Here is a 15,078-nt window from a genome sequence, read left to right as displayed (position 1 = left end):
CTTACCAGCGTAAAAAGATCAATCTCCTTTTTTTTCGCTCCACTGCCGCTGAGAGGCAGCAAAAGTGTTTTGCAAAACAATATGAACACAATAAGTACATTGTACTTATTTTTTGATGTAAGTACATAGTAGTTAAGACCACCTAATATAAAGTGGGACCATTTCATGTATTACCACTGTCAACAAAACATGCAAACAATACAAAAACAGCCATGATTATCTAAACCTCATCTCAGATGAGAGTCTACAGATGAGAGGACATAGCTGATGTCTTTATCCATGAGTGAACAATGAGCTTGTCTAAAAGGATCATGTAGAGCGAGAGTGAACAATCACATGACTTAATAGAGCAGCAATGTGGCATGTAACTGACTTAATACTTAACACTAGACAGATAAGTTGTGAACAGCACACACAGTGTGAAACTGTGATGCCAGCTATATAACACCACAGAGAAGAGATGTGATCTGAGAAAAGCAAGCCTGGCATGGTGTTTCTTTTGGTGTGATGTTTGTGCATGAGGTGATGGAAAAACATACAAAGTTTGAGCTGAAGGGCATGGTCTTGAGCTTTTATTAGAAGTCTAAAATTGGAATTTTGTGACTTTTTGGTATATATCTATTTTGGCTTAAAGGGGTGGTTCAATGCGATTTCACTTTTTTACCTTTAGTTAGTGTGTAATGTTGCTGCTTGAGCATAAAGAATATCTGCAAAGTTACAGCGCTGAAAGTTCAATGCAAACAGAGATATTGTCTTTTAAAGTTATGGCAGTTTAATGCCTACAAAAACGACCGGTTTGGACTACAACAAGCTTCTTCCCGGGTTGGTGACATCATAAACCCTGCAAAACGCCCCAGGGAACACGCAGCAAAGTGGGCGAGTTAATGAAAGCGCAGTGGCGCTGCATAATGAAAGCGGAAAAGTTGTGTACACTGGCCACGAGTGGCGAGACACATCAAAAGATAATAGAACCCATTATAATCAGTGATATTTTCTACACTGGATGCGGTGGTGAAGACAGCTTCCAGAATCTACACGAGTTCAATGCTGGATTTGCACAAAGGCTATTACTGAAAGATGAAGCAGTTCCCACTTTAAAAGCAGAAGCTGCTGTTTATTGGCTTCAAACTGTAAGTACGTTTTATTGTTTGTACATGTCTTTTAAACGTATAGTTCTGTTGCTTTGACAAGTACAAAGAGCAACTCGTTTTTGCTTCGCTAGCCAGTTAGCTAAATTCTACAAACAGCAACAAACTTCTATGTTCATAGACAAACAGTTTGCAAAAATACAAAAATGCGACTTCTCAGTCATGTATTCGGCTACAGTAAAGCTTTAATCAGGATAAAACTGTATATTGAAAGCTAACAAACAGCAGTGACAGCATATCTAAACACTTGGGACACCTGAAATGAAATATGATTCATAAACGTCCTTTAAAAGCCGCGATTGCAGAGGTTCTGCTTGACCCTCTTCATCTGGGTCTAATTCAGGCTCAATTTGATACAGCAATATAGGCGCTATTATTTACATTTTTACTGAAGCAACAGATGGTAAAGGGCATGGCGTTTCCGGACGCTTCAGCGAATCACGATACACTGGTCCAGCTACCAACCCGCTACTAACCACTCTGAGCTCATTGCGTATTTCAGAGGGAGTGGCTTCATAGAAGCAGGAAGTCAAACGAGCTGTTCATATGACAGTGGAAACAGAGGTGTAGAATAAACGTAAAATATATGAAAAATACAGCGTTTTCAAAAAACGAATGTTAAACTGTGCCCCAAAATCACAATCAAGCCTAGAAAAAAAACACTGAACCACCCCTTTAATGCAGTGATAACAAATCCCATTATTGAATTATGGAAACAACAAATTTTCTCAATGGGTTTTTATACATAGATGTAGGCTATTTAGCCTCCTTTATATTTTAGGAATCATATTTGGAGGTCTTCAGCCTCTCCGTGGTGTATACAATTCCCCCCCCCAATCAAATGCTCCCTATAATGTCCATCTTCCTGATACCACTTGCTTATTAATAGCAATAGCAAGTAGCAAATCATGTTTACATCAACCATTTAAAGGAAATTCACCAAAAAAAAAAAGAAAATGCAGTCCTTATTTACTCACCCTGGTGTTGTCCTAATGTCTTATGACCAATCTTTTTCAGACCACAAAAGGAGAAATTTTGAAAAATGCTTGCACTCATCAATATAATAGCAGTGAATAGTGACTACCTTTAAGCTTTAACAATAAAGATGCTAATGTATGATCCCATAATGATCCCATACAACTCGTGTAGTATTTCCCAAGTGTTCTAAAAGCATACAATAGAGTTTGTTGGGGAAAAAACCCTATATTTATTATTTAGCCAAATCCTGGCCAGCATGAACAGGGGATTTTTTTTATTTTTTTTTAAATTTTGTGATCTGAAAAAGGAAGGTCATATGGCATTAGAACAACACCAAAGTGAGTAAATAATGATAGACAAACTTGTGATATTACATAAGCCAGAAGGCTGTGCAAATTTGACCTACAGTATTTCTGACCAAAGAGTCCTCAAAGGATAACTTACTTCAAATTCTCAGGGATTTCTTCTGATGTTACATCTGCCATACAGTAGTCCATATTTCTGGTCAAAGAGTCCTCGATTTTGAACTTTCTATACAAACTCTCATAGACTCCTTTTGATGTTATATCAGCCAGACAGTAGTCCATATTTGACCTACTGAACATATTTCTGGCCAAAGAGAAATTCTTGAATTCAGGTGTTTCAATCAGACCCATTGCCATAGGTGTAAAAATCAAGCACCTAGCCATACAATCTGCATTAACAAACATTTGTGGACAAAATGTGTTGTTCTGAAGAGCTCACTGAATTCAAACGTGGTACTGTGATAGGATGCCGCCTTTGCAATTAGTCAGTTCATGAAATTTCATCCCTGTTAGATATTCCAAGTGGTATTATTGGAGAGGAAGACCACATAAAGTCACAGAGCGGGGTTCATGTTGAGGCGCATGAAAGTTGCCAACGTTCTGCTGCTTCAATAGCTGAAGAGTTCCAAACTTCCACTGGCATTAATATCAGCACAAAAACTGTGCAGTGGGAGCTTCATGAAATGGGTGTTCATGGCTGAGCAGATGCATTCAAGCCTCACATCACCAAGTACAATGCCAAGTGTTGGATGGCACATGTAAAGCATGCCACCACTGGACTCTGGAGCAGTGTTCTGTGGAGTGACGAATCACGCTTCTCTGTTTGGCAGTCTGATGGGCAGTTCTGGGTTTAGTGGATGCCAGGAGAACGTCACCTGCCTGACTGCATTTTGCCAACTGTAAAGTTTAGTGGAGGAGGGATAATGGTGTGGGTGTTTTTCAGGAGTTGGGCTAGGCCCTTTCCTTCTAGTAAAGTGAAATCTTAAAGGTGCCATCGAACGTTTTTTTACAAGATGTAATATAAGTCTAAGGTGTTCCCTGAATGTGTCTGTGAAGTTTCAGCTCAAAATACCCCATGGATTTTTTAAATTAATTTTTTAACTGCCTATTTTGGGGCATCATTAACTATGCACCGATTCAGGGGCTGCTGGCCATTTAAATCTCATGCTCCCCACCCATCGAGCTCGCGACTCTATAATACAGTGCATTTACAAAGTTCACACAGCTAATATAACCCCTCAAATGGATCTTTACAAGATGTTCATCATGTATGCTGCATGCATGCTTCGGGTCATCTGAGTATAGTATTTATTTGGGTGTTTATATTTGATTCTGAACGAGATTGATAGTACTCCGTGGCTAAAGAATGAAGGAGATTTATAAAGAATGAAGTTGTGTTTATGAATTATACAGACTGCAAGTGTTTAAAAATGAAAATAGCGACGGCTCTCTTGTCTCTGTGAATACAGTAAGAAACGATGGTAACTTTAACCAACAGTAGCCTACATTAGCAACATGCTAACGAAACATTTAGAAAGACAATTTACAAATATCACTAAAAATATCATGATATCATGGATTATGTCAGTTATTATTACTCCATCTGCCATTTTTTGCTATTGTTCTTACTTGCTTACCTAGTCTGATGATTCAGCTTTGCACAGATCCAGACGTTACTGGCTGCCCTTGTCTAATGCCTTTCATAATGTTGGGAACATGGGCTGGCATATGCAAATATTGGGGCGTACACCCCGACTTTTACGTAACAGTCAGTGTTATGTTGAGATTCGCCTGTTCTTCGGAGGTCTTTTAAACAAATGAGATTTATATAAGAAGGAGGAAACAATGGAGTTTGAAACTCAGTGTATGTCATTTCCATGTACTGAACTCTTGTTATTTAACTATGCCGAGGTACAGGTAAATTCAATTTTTGAATCTAGGGCACCTTTAAAGGGTTAGTTCACCCAAAAGTGAAAATTCTATCATTAATTACTTACCCTCATGTTGTTCCGGAGGCGTAAGACCTTTGCTCATCTTCGGAGCACAAATTAAGGTATTTTTGATGAAATCTGAGAGATATCTGACTTCTCCATAGACAGCAATTTAACCACCACTTTCAAGGTCCAGAAAGGTACTAAAGACATCATTAAAATAGTCCATGCGACTGCAGTGGTTCAACCTTAATTTTATGAAGCGACAAGAATACTTTTTGTGCACAAAAACAAAACAAAAATAACTTGACTTGATTCAACAATATCTTATCTTATGTGTCATTTTCCTATACATTCAGTGCTTCCAGCCTCTACGTCAAAACGGCGACTCAAATATCGTAAACCACTCAAAAATACCTTAATTTATGTTCTGAAGATGAACAAAGGTCTTTCAGGTTTGGGACGACATGAGAGTGAGTAATTAATGACAGAATTTTCATTTTTGGGTGAACTATCTCTTTAATGCTTCAGCATACCAAGACATTTTTTTTTGGACGATGCTATGCTTCCAACTTTAAGGGAACAGTTTGAGGAAGGCCCTTTTCTATCCCAGCATGACTGTGCCCCAGTGCACAAAGCAAGGTCTATGAAGAACTTGACTGGCCCACACAGAGCCCTGACCTCTACTCCATTTAACAGCTTTGGGATGAACTGGAATGGAGATTGCGAGCCAGGCCTTCTCATCCAACATCAGTGCCTGACCTCACAAATGCTCTGCTGGATGAATGGGCAAAAATTCCCACAGAAACACTCTAAAAGCCTTCCCATAAGAGTGAATGCTGTTATAGCTGCAAAAGGAGGACCAACTCCATATTACTGTCTATGTATTTAGAATGCATTAAAGTCCCTGTTGGTGTAATGGTCAGGTGTCCCAATACTTTTGTCCATATAGTGCATTTAGATATAATCCAACATAGTTTACACTCAGCTGACACGTTTTGCCCCAAATGCCATTTATTTTAACTGCATGATTGTCTTTAGGAGTATGTTCAGCAGAGAATAGGCTAATAATCATGAATCAGCTCTATTATTTGTCTGATCTACATCTGCTTTGTTGTTGTTTTGCTGTGCTATGTGCACGGTGGACACAATTAGCAAATTGATGGCCATGTTAAATCGTTTCTTTCACTAGCAGGCGGGCTTGGCAGATGGTGGCCCCTGTTCTGGAGCCAGTTCCCCCATACACAGCTGGCCAAAGCTGTATATTCAGAAAGGGGTAGTGAGTTAGCACTGTCAGGCTCCTGTAGGCCTCACACAAAGAACTACCCATCTGAGGCCTGCCCCGAGGGGGAAGAAACGCCCCCCTTTAATGCATGCTTATCAAGGAGTCCCGCAGCACAGGGGCGGCTCGTCCATTTTTATCTTTTCACAAATGGATGCCTGTCCTTAGAGTATTCTGTGGTTAAGAAGCAAAAGCTTGCTTTGAGTGCATCTGCAGTTTCACAATGATTACATAATGGAAATATGGTCTCATTCCTACTGAATCCTAGTAAAGGAGGAACTTACCATTTTGGCACCCAGCATTAACAAGAAGGTCATAAATTGGTTTGAACACTAAAATGAACAGTCATTCTCAGGAAAATGATGCTATTTGCTTCACAATGACTGAATTAAGAGGATACTGACTTTATTTACATTGTTTGATAGATGCATAGATGCCAATTTGCATATCCCCATTCATCAGCATTACATTTTAATGGGGAAATTTAAATTTTATTGGGCATTACATTTATATTATAAATGGTGGAAAAAAAGACTATTCTACCTAAATTTTGCTTTTAATGAAAATTAAACATCATTCTTTAACTGTTTAACTGTTGGCACAAACCAAAAGATGAATATAAATATTACACTGCAAGAAATAAATCTATATATATATATATATATATATATATCCTCACATAAAATAAGGACATTTCCTTCAACCCTAAAGCACAACAGAATGCAATGCATAATTCAAAATATAGGTAAAACATCTATGAAAAGTCAATATAGAAAATTACTCTCATGTCATATTAACATGGTACATTGGGCTTTATTTTTTATGGACTTTTCTGGCTATCATAAATAATATTTGCTAGCTAAGAATGTTTTGTTTTCTCACTAATCTTCTACCCTGTACTCAGTAAAACATTTTAATATAACAGGTTTGGCATGAAATATGTTGAAAGAGAATTAGTTATTATATTATTTTCAATTATAATGTGAAATTCATTAAAATACATGTTGAAATTGAGTGAAAACACCAGAGATTACTAGGTCTATACAAATAATAAGTGTATAAATGTAAAATCTTACTGTGATGGGGTTGAAATAACATAGTGCTTTGAGTTTGAGTTTGGCTTAGGGTTATTAACAATAAATAAATTGGTACTTTACAAGGCTGTAACCACATATTTAGGATTACAGTAATAGTTTATTAATCAGACATTGAAAACCCCATATTTGTTGACCACTGATCTGAATAATGATGGGAATCGTTTCCTTATTGTGGTCCCCAGTGTCTATTGCGGTTATAGCCATGATATTTTGAGCCTGGGAGATGAAAAACATGATTTCTGCAGTACAGCATTAATCTTTTCCAATGAAATTATTTGGAAAAAGTTCTGATTTTTCTTCTTAAAATGGACAACCTAAAGTTGGAATATGTTTACTTCTTAACTTGGTTAGCCTTTCCTCTAATCTCTGACACAGATGTCCATTATTATGCCAACACAAATGGAGAGGGGAGGTGTTGGAGTGTTTATATGGCACGCTGAGAAGTATAAAACTCAGGAGACAGATGGGTCGGAACAGAACGTACCCAATGTGACTCAGTAATGTTCATCATATTCTCGTCATGTTCCTTCTTGGCCCACATCTGTGCACAATTTTCTCCAACATCCATTAACCAATCAGATTAGATTCTGTGATTCTGTCCATGTGCTTTAGAATATCTATTGCAAATAATAGCATCTCAATGATATCTATTCTGTTGGAAAGCATTGTGAAGGTACATAAAGCACATTTCAAAAGCTCGACACTGTCCATAAGAACGACTATTTGATAAAGTCTTTTAAAACAATAGAGTTGTGTGTCCACACCCATTATATCACTCAAAGGACTGTGACAGCATCGATGCTACACTGCGTGGACCGTGTCAATAAGAACGTTCTCTCTTTGTTTGTCTCTCTCTGTCTTGTGACAGCATGGCTGAAGGGACTTCGAGTTCCTCTGCACAGTGCTGGTACAGAATATAAAACAGAGCTCTTAGGAAATTTCGATCAGCTCGCACAAAGCATGTTCTTTGCTTTAGCGCTGAGAGGCTGATGCTAAACAAGTCCCCAGAAATCTGTAGATTTGATATAATCGATATAATAACCATCTAGTTTCTTGCATTTATACTGATTATTAGTGGTCACCTGATTAGGGTTTTCTGGATTTAAAGTCCCCCTGTGGTGAAAATCAAGTTTTTAATGTTGTTCATATGTCTGTCTGGTGTTTTTAACATGCTTTAATACAAACCATGTGCAAATTCATAAGTCAAAACCATTGCTGAGTTTTTTCTCTTTAAAACTGCAGTGATCTAAAGGCAGTCTCAAACCCGCGTTATGAAACTGCTTGTGTTTCTGACGTCACAAACTACCTTGTAACCAATCACGTCAATGTGCCGGTGGGCTTTAGCGTATCATTAACTGACTGCGCAAGGGAGTCTCAAAAGAAGGTTATTTTTCTGTTGATATGAAAAATCAAGTAGATTTAGCAATATGGTGGGTGTATGATGCATATTACGATGTTATGTTGAACTATATATGCCTTTCTCCACTGACGTTCTGAGGTATTCAAAGCGTTTTTTAAGGATATATTGTTAGAAGGCAGCTGTCTGACTTGTGAATGTGAACATGGTTTGTGTAACAATTGAGCAACACATTATTAGCTGCTTGATAATGTAGTCAAGCAAAACGCTAGTAGTCATATTAATTACTGTTATGTGTGTGACATTGTGCAGCGTTTAACTCGGTAAGTTGAACGAGTGGATTTAGTCTGAGCTCGTGCGAGTGAGTGGAGGCGGGGCTAATTATCATATTCATAGATACGCGTATAAAAAAATGAAGCAAGGGTGTAGAGTTACATTCAAGCTATATTAAAGGATTAGTAAACTTTCAAATTAAAATTTCCTGATAATTTACTCACCCCCATGTCATCCAAGATGTTTGTGTCTTTCTTTCTTCAGTCGAAAAGAAATTAAGGTTTTTGATGAAAACATTCCAGGATTTTTCTCCATATAGTGGACTTCAATGGAGCCCAAATGGTTGAAGGTCAAAATTACAGTTTAGAGCAATCCTAGACAAGAAATAAGGGTCTTATCTAGAGAAACCATCGCTCATTTTCTAAAAAAAAAAATTTAAATGTTATATGTTTTAACCATAAATGCTCATCTTGAACTAGCTCTCTTCTTCTTCTTCTTCTCTATTGAATTCCAGCAGTATAGACACTGCTAAGTGTATTACTGCCCTCCTCTGGTCAAAGTTTGAACTAAATTGTCATATACAATATGCTAGTGCAAGTATATAACAATTAGTTTAAACTTTAACCTGTGGAGGGCAGTAATAAACTTAGCAGTGTCTACACTGCTGGAATTCTAATAGAGAAGAAGAGAGCTAGTTCAAGAGGAACATTTATGGTTAAAACGTATAAAAAAATTTTTCTTTTTTTTTAGAAAATGAGCGATGGTTTCTCTAGATAAGACCCTTATTTCTTGCCTGGGATCGTGTAGAACGTTTTGAAGCTGCAATGAAACTGTAATTTTGACCTTCAACCGTTTGGGCTCCACTGAAGTCCACTATATGGGGAAAAATCCTGGAATGTTTACATCAAAAACCTTAATTTCTTTTCGACTGAAGAAAGAAAGACATGAACATTTTGGATGACATGGGGGTGAGTAAATTATCAGGACATTTTAATTTGAAAGTGAACTAATCTTTTAAAGCATTAAGAATTTTTTTCACAAGAAAAATACGTTTAAATATGTAATTTTGGTGATAAAAGATGAGTTTTAAGGGATACAATTATTGACTACTATTATTATTTTTTTTTTTTACACTTGCTTTGAAATATTTACTCTTTATCCATTGACAAGAATGTCACTAGTTTGTGAAACCAACACACATCCGTAATGTAAAAACAATTAATTGGCTCGGCCAAAAAAAAAAAAAAAAAAAAAATCAATTGATTACAAAATACAAAATAATCTGCCATTATGATACAGAGGGGAAAAAATTATACTCTTGTGCTTAAATATGACATTCTTTGTTTTTTAATATTACAATCCTCAGCTTATGTAGCTATTATATTTACATAGACTGCTTTTCCAGAGCAGCACAAGGCAAGAGAGTTTTCTCTGGAAAATCAGTGACTAGGTATGCCTAGAAACGCATGCACAGGGATACACCCATGTAATCCCTGTCCATAACCGCTAATTGTGAACTTACAGTAGTAGACATACACACATATGACATTGTACAGCACAGCGTGTCAACCAGATGAATCAGCATATTCAGTGTCTGGATCGACTTAACATTTTGCTGTTTCATTACGATGTGAGTGAATTGCTCACTGGTTGCCTCAGATGCATGCAGCTGCAATCCGGTATTGTTTCAGTATGGTGCGCGCGCAATGACTGTGTCCATGGTGCTGAACGTTACGCGAGCATAGTATTGAAACAAGCATGCATGTGCATGGAATATTAATGCTCTGAGCACATGCATCTTTCAGTGACCCAAAGGAATATAATATATCAAAATATCAAAATTCATGCGCCTTCGGAAATATGTTATTCATCAAAACTCAGGACGTGTCTTATAATGAAAATAATGCTTCCTTGTCTGGAGAGCTTAAATGCAAAGCTGTCTTGAGAAAAAAATGACAGAATAACCATGCAAATCTATAGTATTAAATGCACGCGCCTTAAAAATATTCATCAAAAAATGCGCAAATGTGTGCATTTCAGCACTTGAGTTCTGTGATTGCTTTTGCGTGCATTAAAAATGACATTTCCCTGTGAAAGCTCAAATGTAATGACACACCAAAGCAGCTCCAACCAAATGACAGAATAGCTGAGCAACCGCACGCGCACCTCTCTGTAGTGTGCATCAGGATCTTTAAAAGCTTGTGCCTTAAATGCATTTGCATTTTGTATTTTGCATGCATTTAAATATTTACCCGTCTAGAAAGCTCAAATGACACTGATCCTCCTCTCCAGAGGAGAATTTAACAAAAGCAACACTTCTTACCTTCTCTCTCACAAAGCTGGATGGCGTCCAGACTGAGATTCTTTATCATGTCCTCACACGGGCTCGTGGGGCTGCTGACACTGTGTCCCACGCGTGGAACCTCCATCATTGAGCTTGTTTCGAACGATATTCCGGCAGTGAGAGTGACTGCAGTGCCGCAGGACAGATCTTCACTCCGCGCTCTCTCTGTCTCCCACGGGTTTCCACAGTGTGCTGCTGATGAGGGCTACGTCAGCACATCGTCACGGCCGCTCCATCAGAGCTGATCTCTCCTGCGACAGTCAAGGGCAAAGAGCAGCCTCTCTCCAGTGACGTGTTCTACTGTAATTACACTCCCATATTCATATTTGTATGGTCACTCTTTAAATCACAGTGCCACTGCACCTGTGCAAGTACTGTGAAATACTAATAAGCTATTATCATATTATTTTTTGTGTAATTTTGATGTAGTTCACAGCTGATATTCAGTAAAACAGCATGATTATGAGTGTAATATTGCTGTATACAACAGTTTTATAAAGTAATTCATATTTAGTAACTTTTCACACACAAGTTTGACAATTAAATTGTGTAGCCTTTTGTCTTTGCAAGTGAAAATAGTTGCTAAAACAACTTAAAACCTTGAGAAAATGTAGTAGTGGAATTAATTGTATTGAATGTGCACTTATAGTCACAGTTTAAAAAATAGCTTTAACGAACTGTACTTTCAGATAATATTAAAGAAAAAAAGTCACATAATAAGAGTACAATTTCATGACTGTGTCACTTAAGTTCACTTTTAAAAAGTATGCAAAAAAGAAAGATAAAAATTTCGCCATATTGTGGCATATACGTGTGCGTGACAGTTGCTGGCTGCAGTTCTCTTAACGGCCACCGGTGTCGCTAATATCATGATTTTCTGAATTCTGCAAATACCCACTATAAAGGCCCCAATATACTCCCGGTGAAGTTCATTTTTGTTCCTCGCTTGTAAAAAGAAATTCAAAATAAGTGACCAGCGAACATTTAGATGAATATGTAAATGTGTGCTGCACGCCTTCCTTTCAATAAAAAAATTAACCCAGACAGCAACATAGTGTGGCCCAGATCCGGCCCACATCTGGTACATGGGGGTTACACATGGAGCAGATGCAGGCCGGATCTGGGCCGACTCTATGTTTCTGTCAGGGAACACACCGCCTTCTTCCATCTAAAAAATATATCTAAATTACGACATATGCTCTCAATGACAAATGCGGAACAGTTGGTTCATGCATTCATGACCTCAAGACTAGATTATTGTAACGCTCTACTGGGTGGTTGTTCTGCTCGGCTTTTAAACAAACTACAGTTGGTTCAAAATGCGGCAGCTAGAGTTCTTACTAGAACCAGAAAGTATGACCATATTAGCCCAGTTCTGTCAACATTACATTGGCTCCCTATTAAACATCGTATAGATTTTAAAATCTTGCTACTTACTTATAAAGCTCTAAATGGTTTAGCTCCCCAGTACCTAAGTGAGCTCTTAATGCATTATAGTCCTTCACGTTTATTGCGATCTCAGAATTTAGGCCAGTTGATAATACCCAGAATATCAAAATCAACTGAAGGCGGCAGATCATTTTCCTATTTAGCACCTAAACTCTGGAACAATCTTCCTAGCATTGTTCGGGAAGCAGACACACTCTGTCAGTTTAAATCTAGACTAAAAACACATCTCTTTGCTCTTGCATACACATAACACATTATCAATACATTAACATTTTTCAAATCCGTTAAAGGATTGTTACGCTGCAATAATTAGGTCGGCCGGAAACGAGAACATTTCCTATAACACTAGATATACCTGTACATCAGAACAAGAATGGCATCTACGCTAATATCTGTCTCTCTGCTTATCCTGAGGTTTGCCAGGTGCTGGATCCAGGCCGTATCCAGGTCATATGGAGAACCTGCGTCTGGACCAGACTACAACGTAGCCCAGGATCCCCGTATCCGCTTACATATATTTATATATAATCGATTTTTAATCTCTATAATAAAAATGTACAATTCAGATTTTGATCTCCATATACATTTACATATATATATATCTTCCAAGGGGTTTTTTCCCTCCTAGGACTTTTTTCCCAGTGCTAGCACGCTGGGTTTTTCTCCTAGGGGTTTTTTTCCACCCCTGGAAGTCAGCCGACATTGGCTTAATGTAGCACCATCTTGTATATGTTACATATTACCACGCTTGTTTGTACAGTTTTAACCACTTCCCTTTTTTTTCTGTGCTTCTAATATGTAAAGCTGCTTTGAAACAATTACCAATTGTAAAAGCGCTAAATAAATAAATTTGACTTGACTTGACTTGACAACAAAAATAACAGGGATGAGAAAACAGCAGTTAAGAAAGAATTGTCTATGTGGATATGTTCGCACCAGCTCTGCAATTCGGCACTCCAATAAAGTCACATCATGTTTATTTAAACAGCACTTTATACAATAGATTGCTTTAAAGAAGCATCTTTACAGTATTAAACATGAAAAATCAGTGTCTTTCAATTAGAATTACAGCATCAGTTTCTACTATAAAGGCTCCTCAGTGCATTCATGTTTTTACTTGCGGATTGAACGGAAGAAATGAACTGGAGAAGATTACCACATCAAGGAAGGCTGAGCCTCAGTGCACATCTATTACATCATTGCTATGGACCAATGCTAGTGCAAGGGTGTTTACTGACTGGAGGCCTCTCCAGGTCCCAAATCAAACTCCAAAAGAACTTCGTTTTGGCCTGATTTTGATGGAAATTATGTCGTACCAGTTCATTCTTTGATTTAGCTTGAAGTATATCGGTGTCTTCTTTCAAAGTATATTATAAGTACTTTTTTTTCACAAGGGAACAATGACAAGCAGACTAAAATACACACACACACACACACACACACACACACACACACACACACACACACACACACACACACACACACACACACATGATCAGCACTCCTACAACACTGCTAGGCTACGAAGCCCCGCACATGACATTCAAGATAAAAAAATTAAATCGTACGCATGATTTACTATTTAGTTCCCTTGATTTACAAAATTGCGCGCACAATTTACTAAACGTGTGCATGATTTACTATTTCCTTCCCTCGATTTATAAATCATGCATGATTTATAAATCGAGGGAACAAAATAGTAAATCGCGCGCACGTTTTAGTAAATCGAGGGAATGAATTAATAAATCGTGCGCACGATTTAGCCTATATTTTTTCATGCATGTCATGTCCGGGGCTCCGTACTAGGCAAATCAAAACCGAGAACAATAAATCTGTCACGAACACCAGCTGGAGTGCCCTTGAGAGCCACCAGGGGGCACTCCCTCACAGACTTTTGCCATTCCATCAAAGACTACATTCCCCATAATCCTCTGCCCTGTTTCATCATCACTGATTGTCTACAGCTGTTACTCATTAGCCTCATTAGCTCATCCTTTATAAGCCTGGTCAATTCAGTCATTCTTTGCTTAGTCATGTATGTGTCTACTGCATTTCTAAGCCATTGTATTTGGTTTCTCCCGTGTCTTGGTTCTTTTGATTCTCTGCCTGTTCATTCCAGATTTCTCTGTTTGCCTCAGCCCTGTACTCAGTGTTGCCAATTGAGCTATTTTGTCACTAGATTTAGCGACTCCCTCACCCCTTTGAGACCTTTTTAAAAAGCCTAGTGACAAATCTACCAACTTCTTGGACAAACCTTATCTAGATTGTTATATTGCTCACTGATATATATTTATATAAATCTGCTTAAAGCTTAAAGTTGCCTTAGAACGTCTTTTTAAAAGATGTAATATAAGTCTAAGGTGTCCCCTGAATGTGTCTGTGAAGTTTCTGCTCAAAATACCCCATAGACTTTTTTTAATTCAGTTTTTTAACTGCCTATTTTGGGGCATCATTTAATATGCACTGATTCAGGCTGCGAGGCCCCTTTAATTCTCGTGCTCTCCGCCCCTGGAGCTTGCGCTTGCTTTAAACAGCATAAACAAAGTTCACACAGCTAATATAACCCCTGAAATGGATCTTTACAAAGTGTTTGTCATGCAGCATGTCTAATCGCGTAAGTATGGTATTTTTTTGGATGTTTACATTTGATTCTGAATGAGTTTGATGGTGCTCTGTGGCTAACGGCTAATTCTACACTTTTGGAGAGATTTATAAAAAATGAAGTTGTGTTTATGCATTATACAGACTGCAAGTGTTTAAAAATGAAAATAGCGATGGCTCTTGTCTCCGTGAATACAGTAAGATACGATGGTAACATTAACCACATTTAGTACATTAGCAACATGCTAACGAAACATTTAGAAAGACAATTTACAAATATCACTAAAAATATCATGATATCATGGATCATGTC

The 15,078-nt window shown here is 37.8% G+C and overlaps 1 protein-coding gene across 2 annotated transcripts in view; it reads right to left on the bottom strand.

Moving 5' to 3' along the window:
- The window catches only part of phyhiplb (phytanoyl-CoA 2-hydroxylase interacting protein-like b), a 43,432-nt gene extending 32,629 nt beyond the window's left edge, over positions 1 to 10,803 (bottom strand). The window contains exon 1 of one of the 2 annotated variants that reach the window (XM_067369180.1): positions 10,695 to 10,803. In XM_067369180.1, coding sequence (XP_067225281.1) covers positions 10,695 to 10,803 — 109 coding nt within the window. The remainder of the gene's footprint in view (positions 1 to 10,694) is intronic. The other variant, XM_067369179.1, reaches the window with a different exon arrangement.
- Between the last annotated feature and the right edge of the window lie 4,275 nt (positions 10,804 to 15,078).

The sequence above is a fragment of the Chanodichthys erythropterus genome, chromosome 19 (genome assembly GCF_024489055.1).
Source record: "Chanodichthys erythropterus isolate Z2021 chromosome 19, ASM2448905v1, whole genome shotgun sequence".
NCBI classification, from domain to species: Eukaryota; Metazoa; Chordata; class Actinopteri; order Cypriniformes; family Xenocyprididae; genus Chanodichthys; species Chanodichthys erythropterus.
This window is presented reverse-complemented; position numbering and strand designations above follow the sequence as displayed.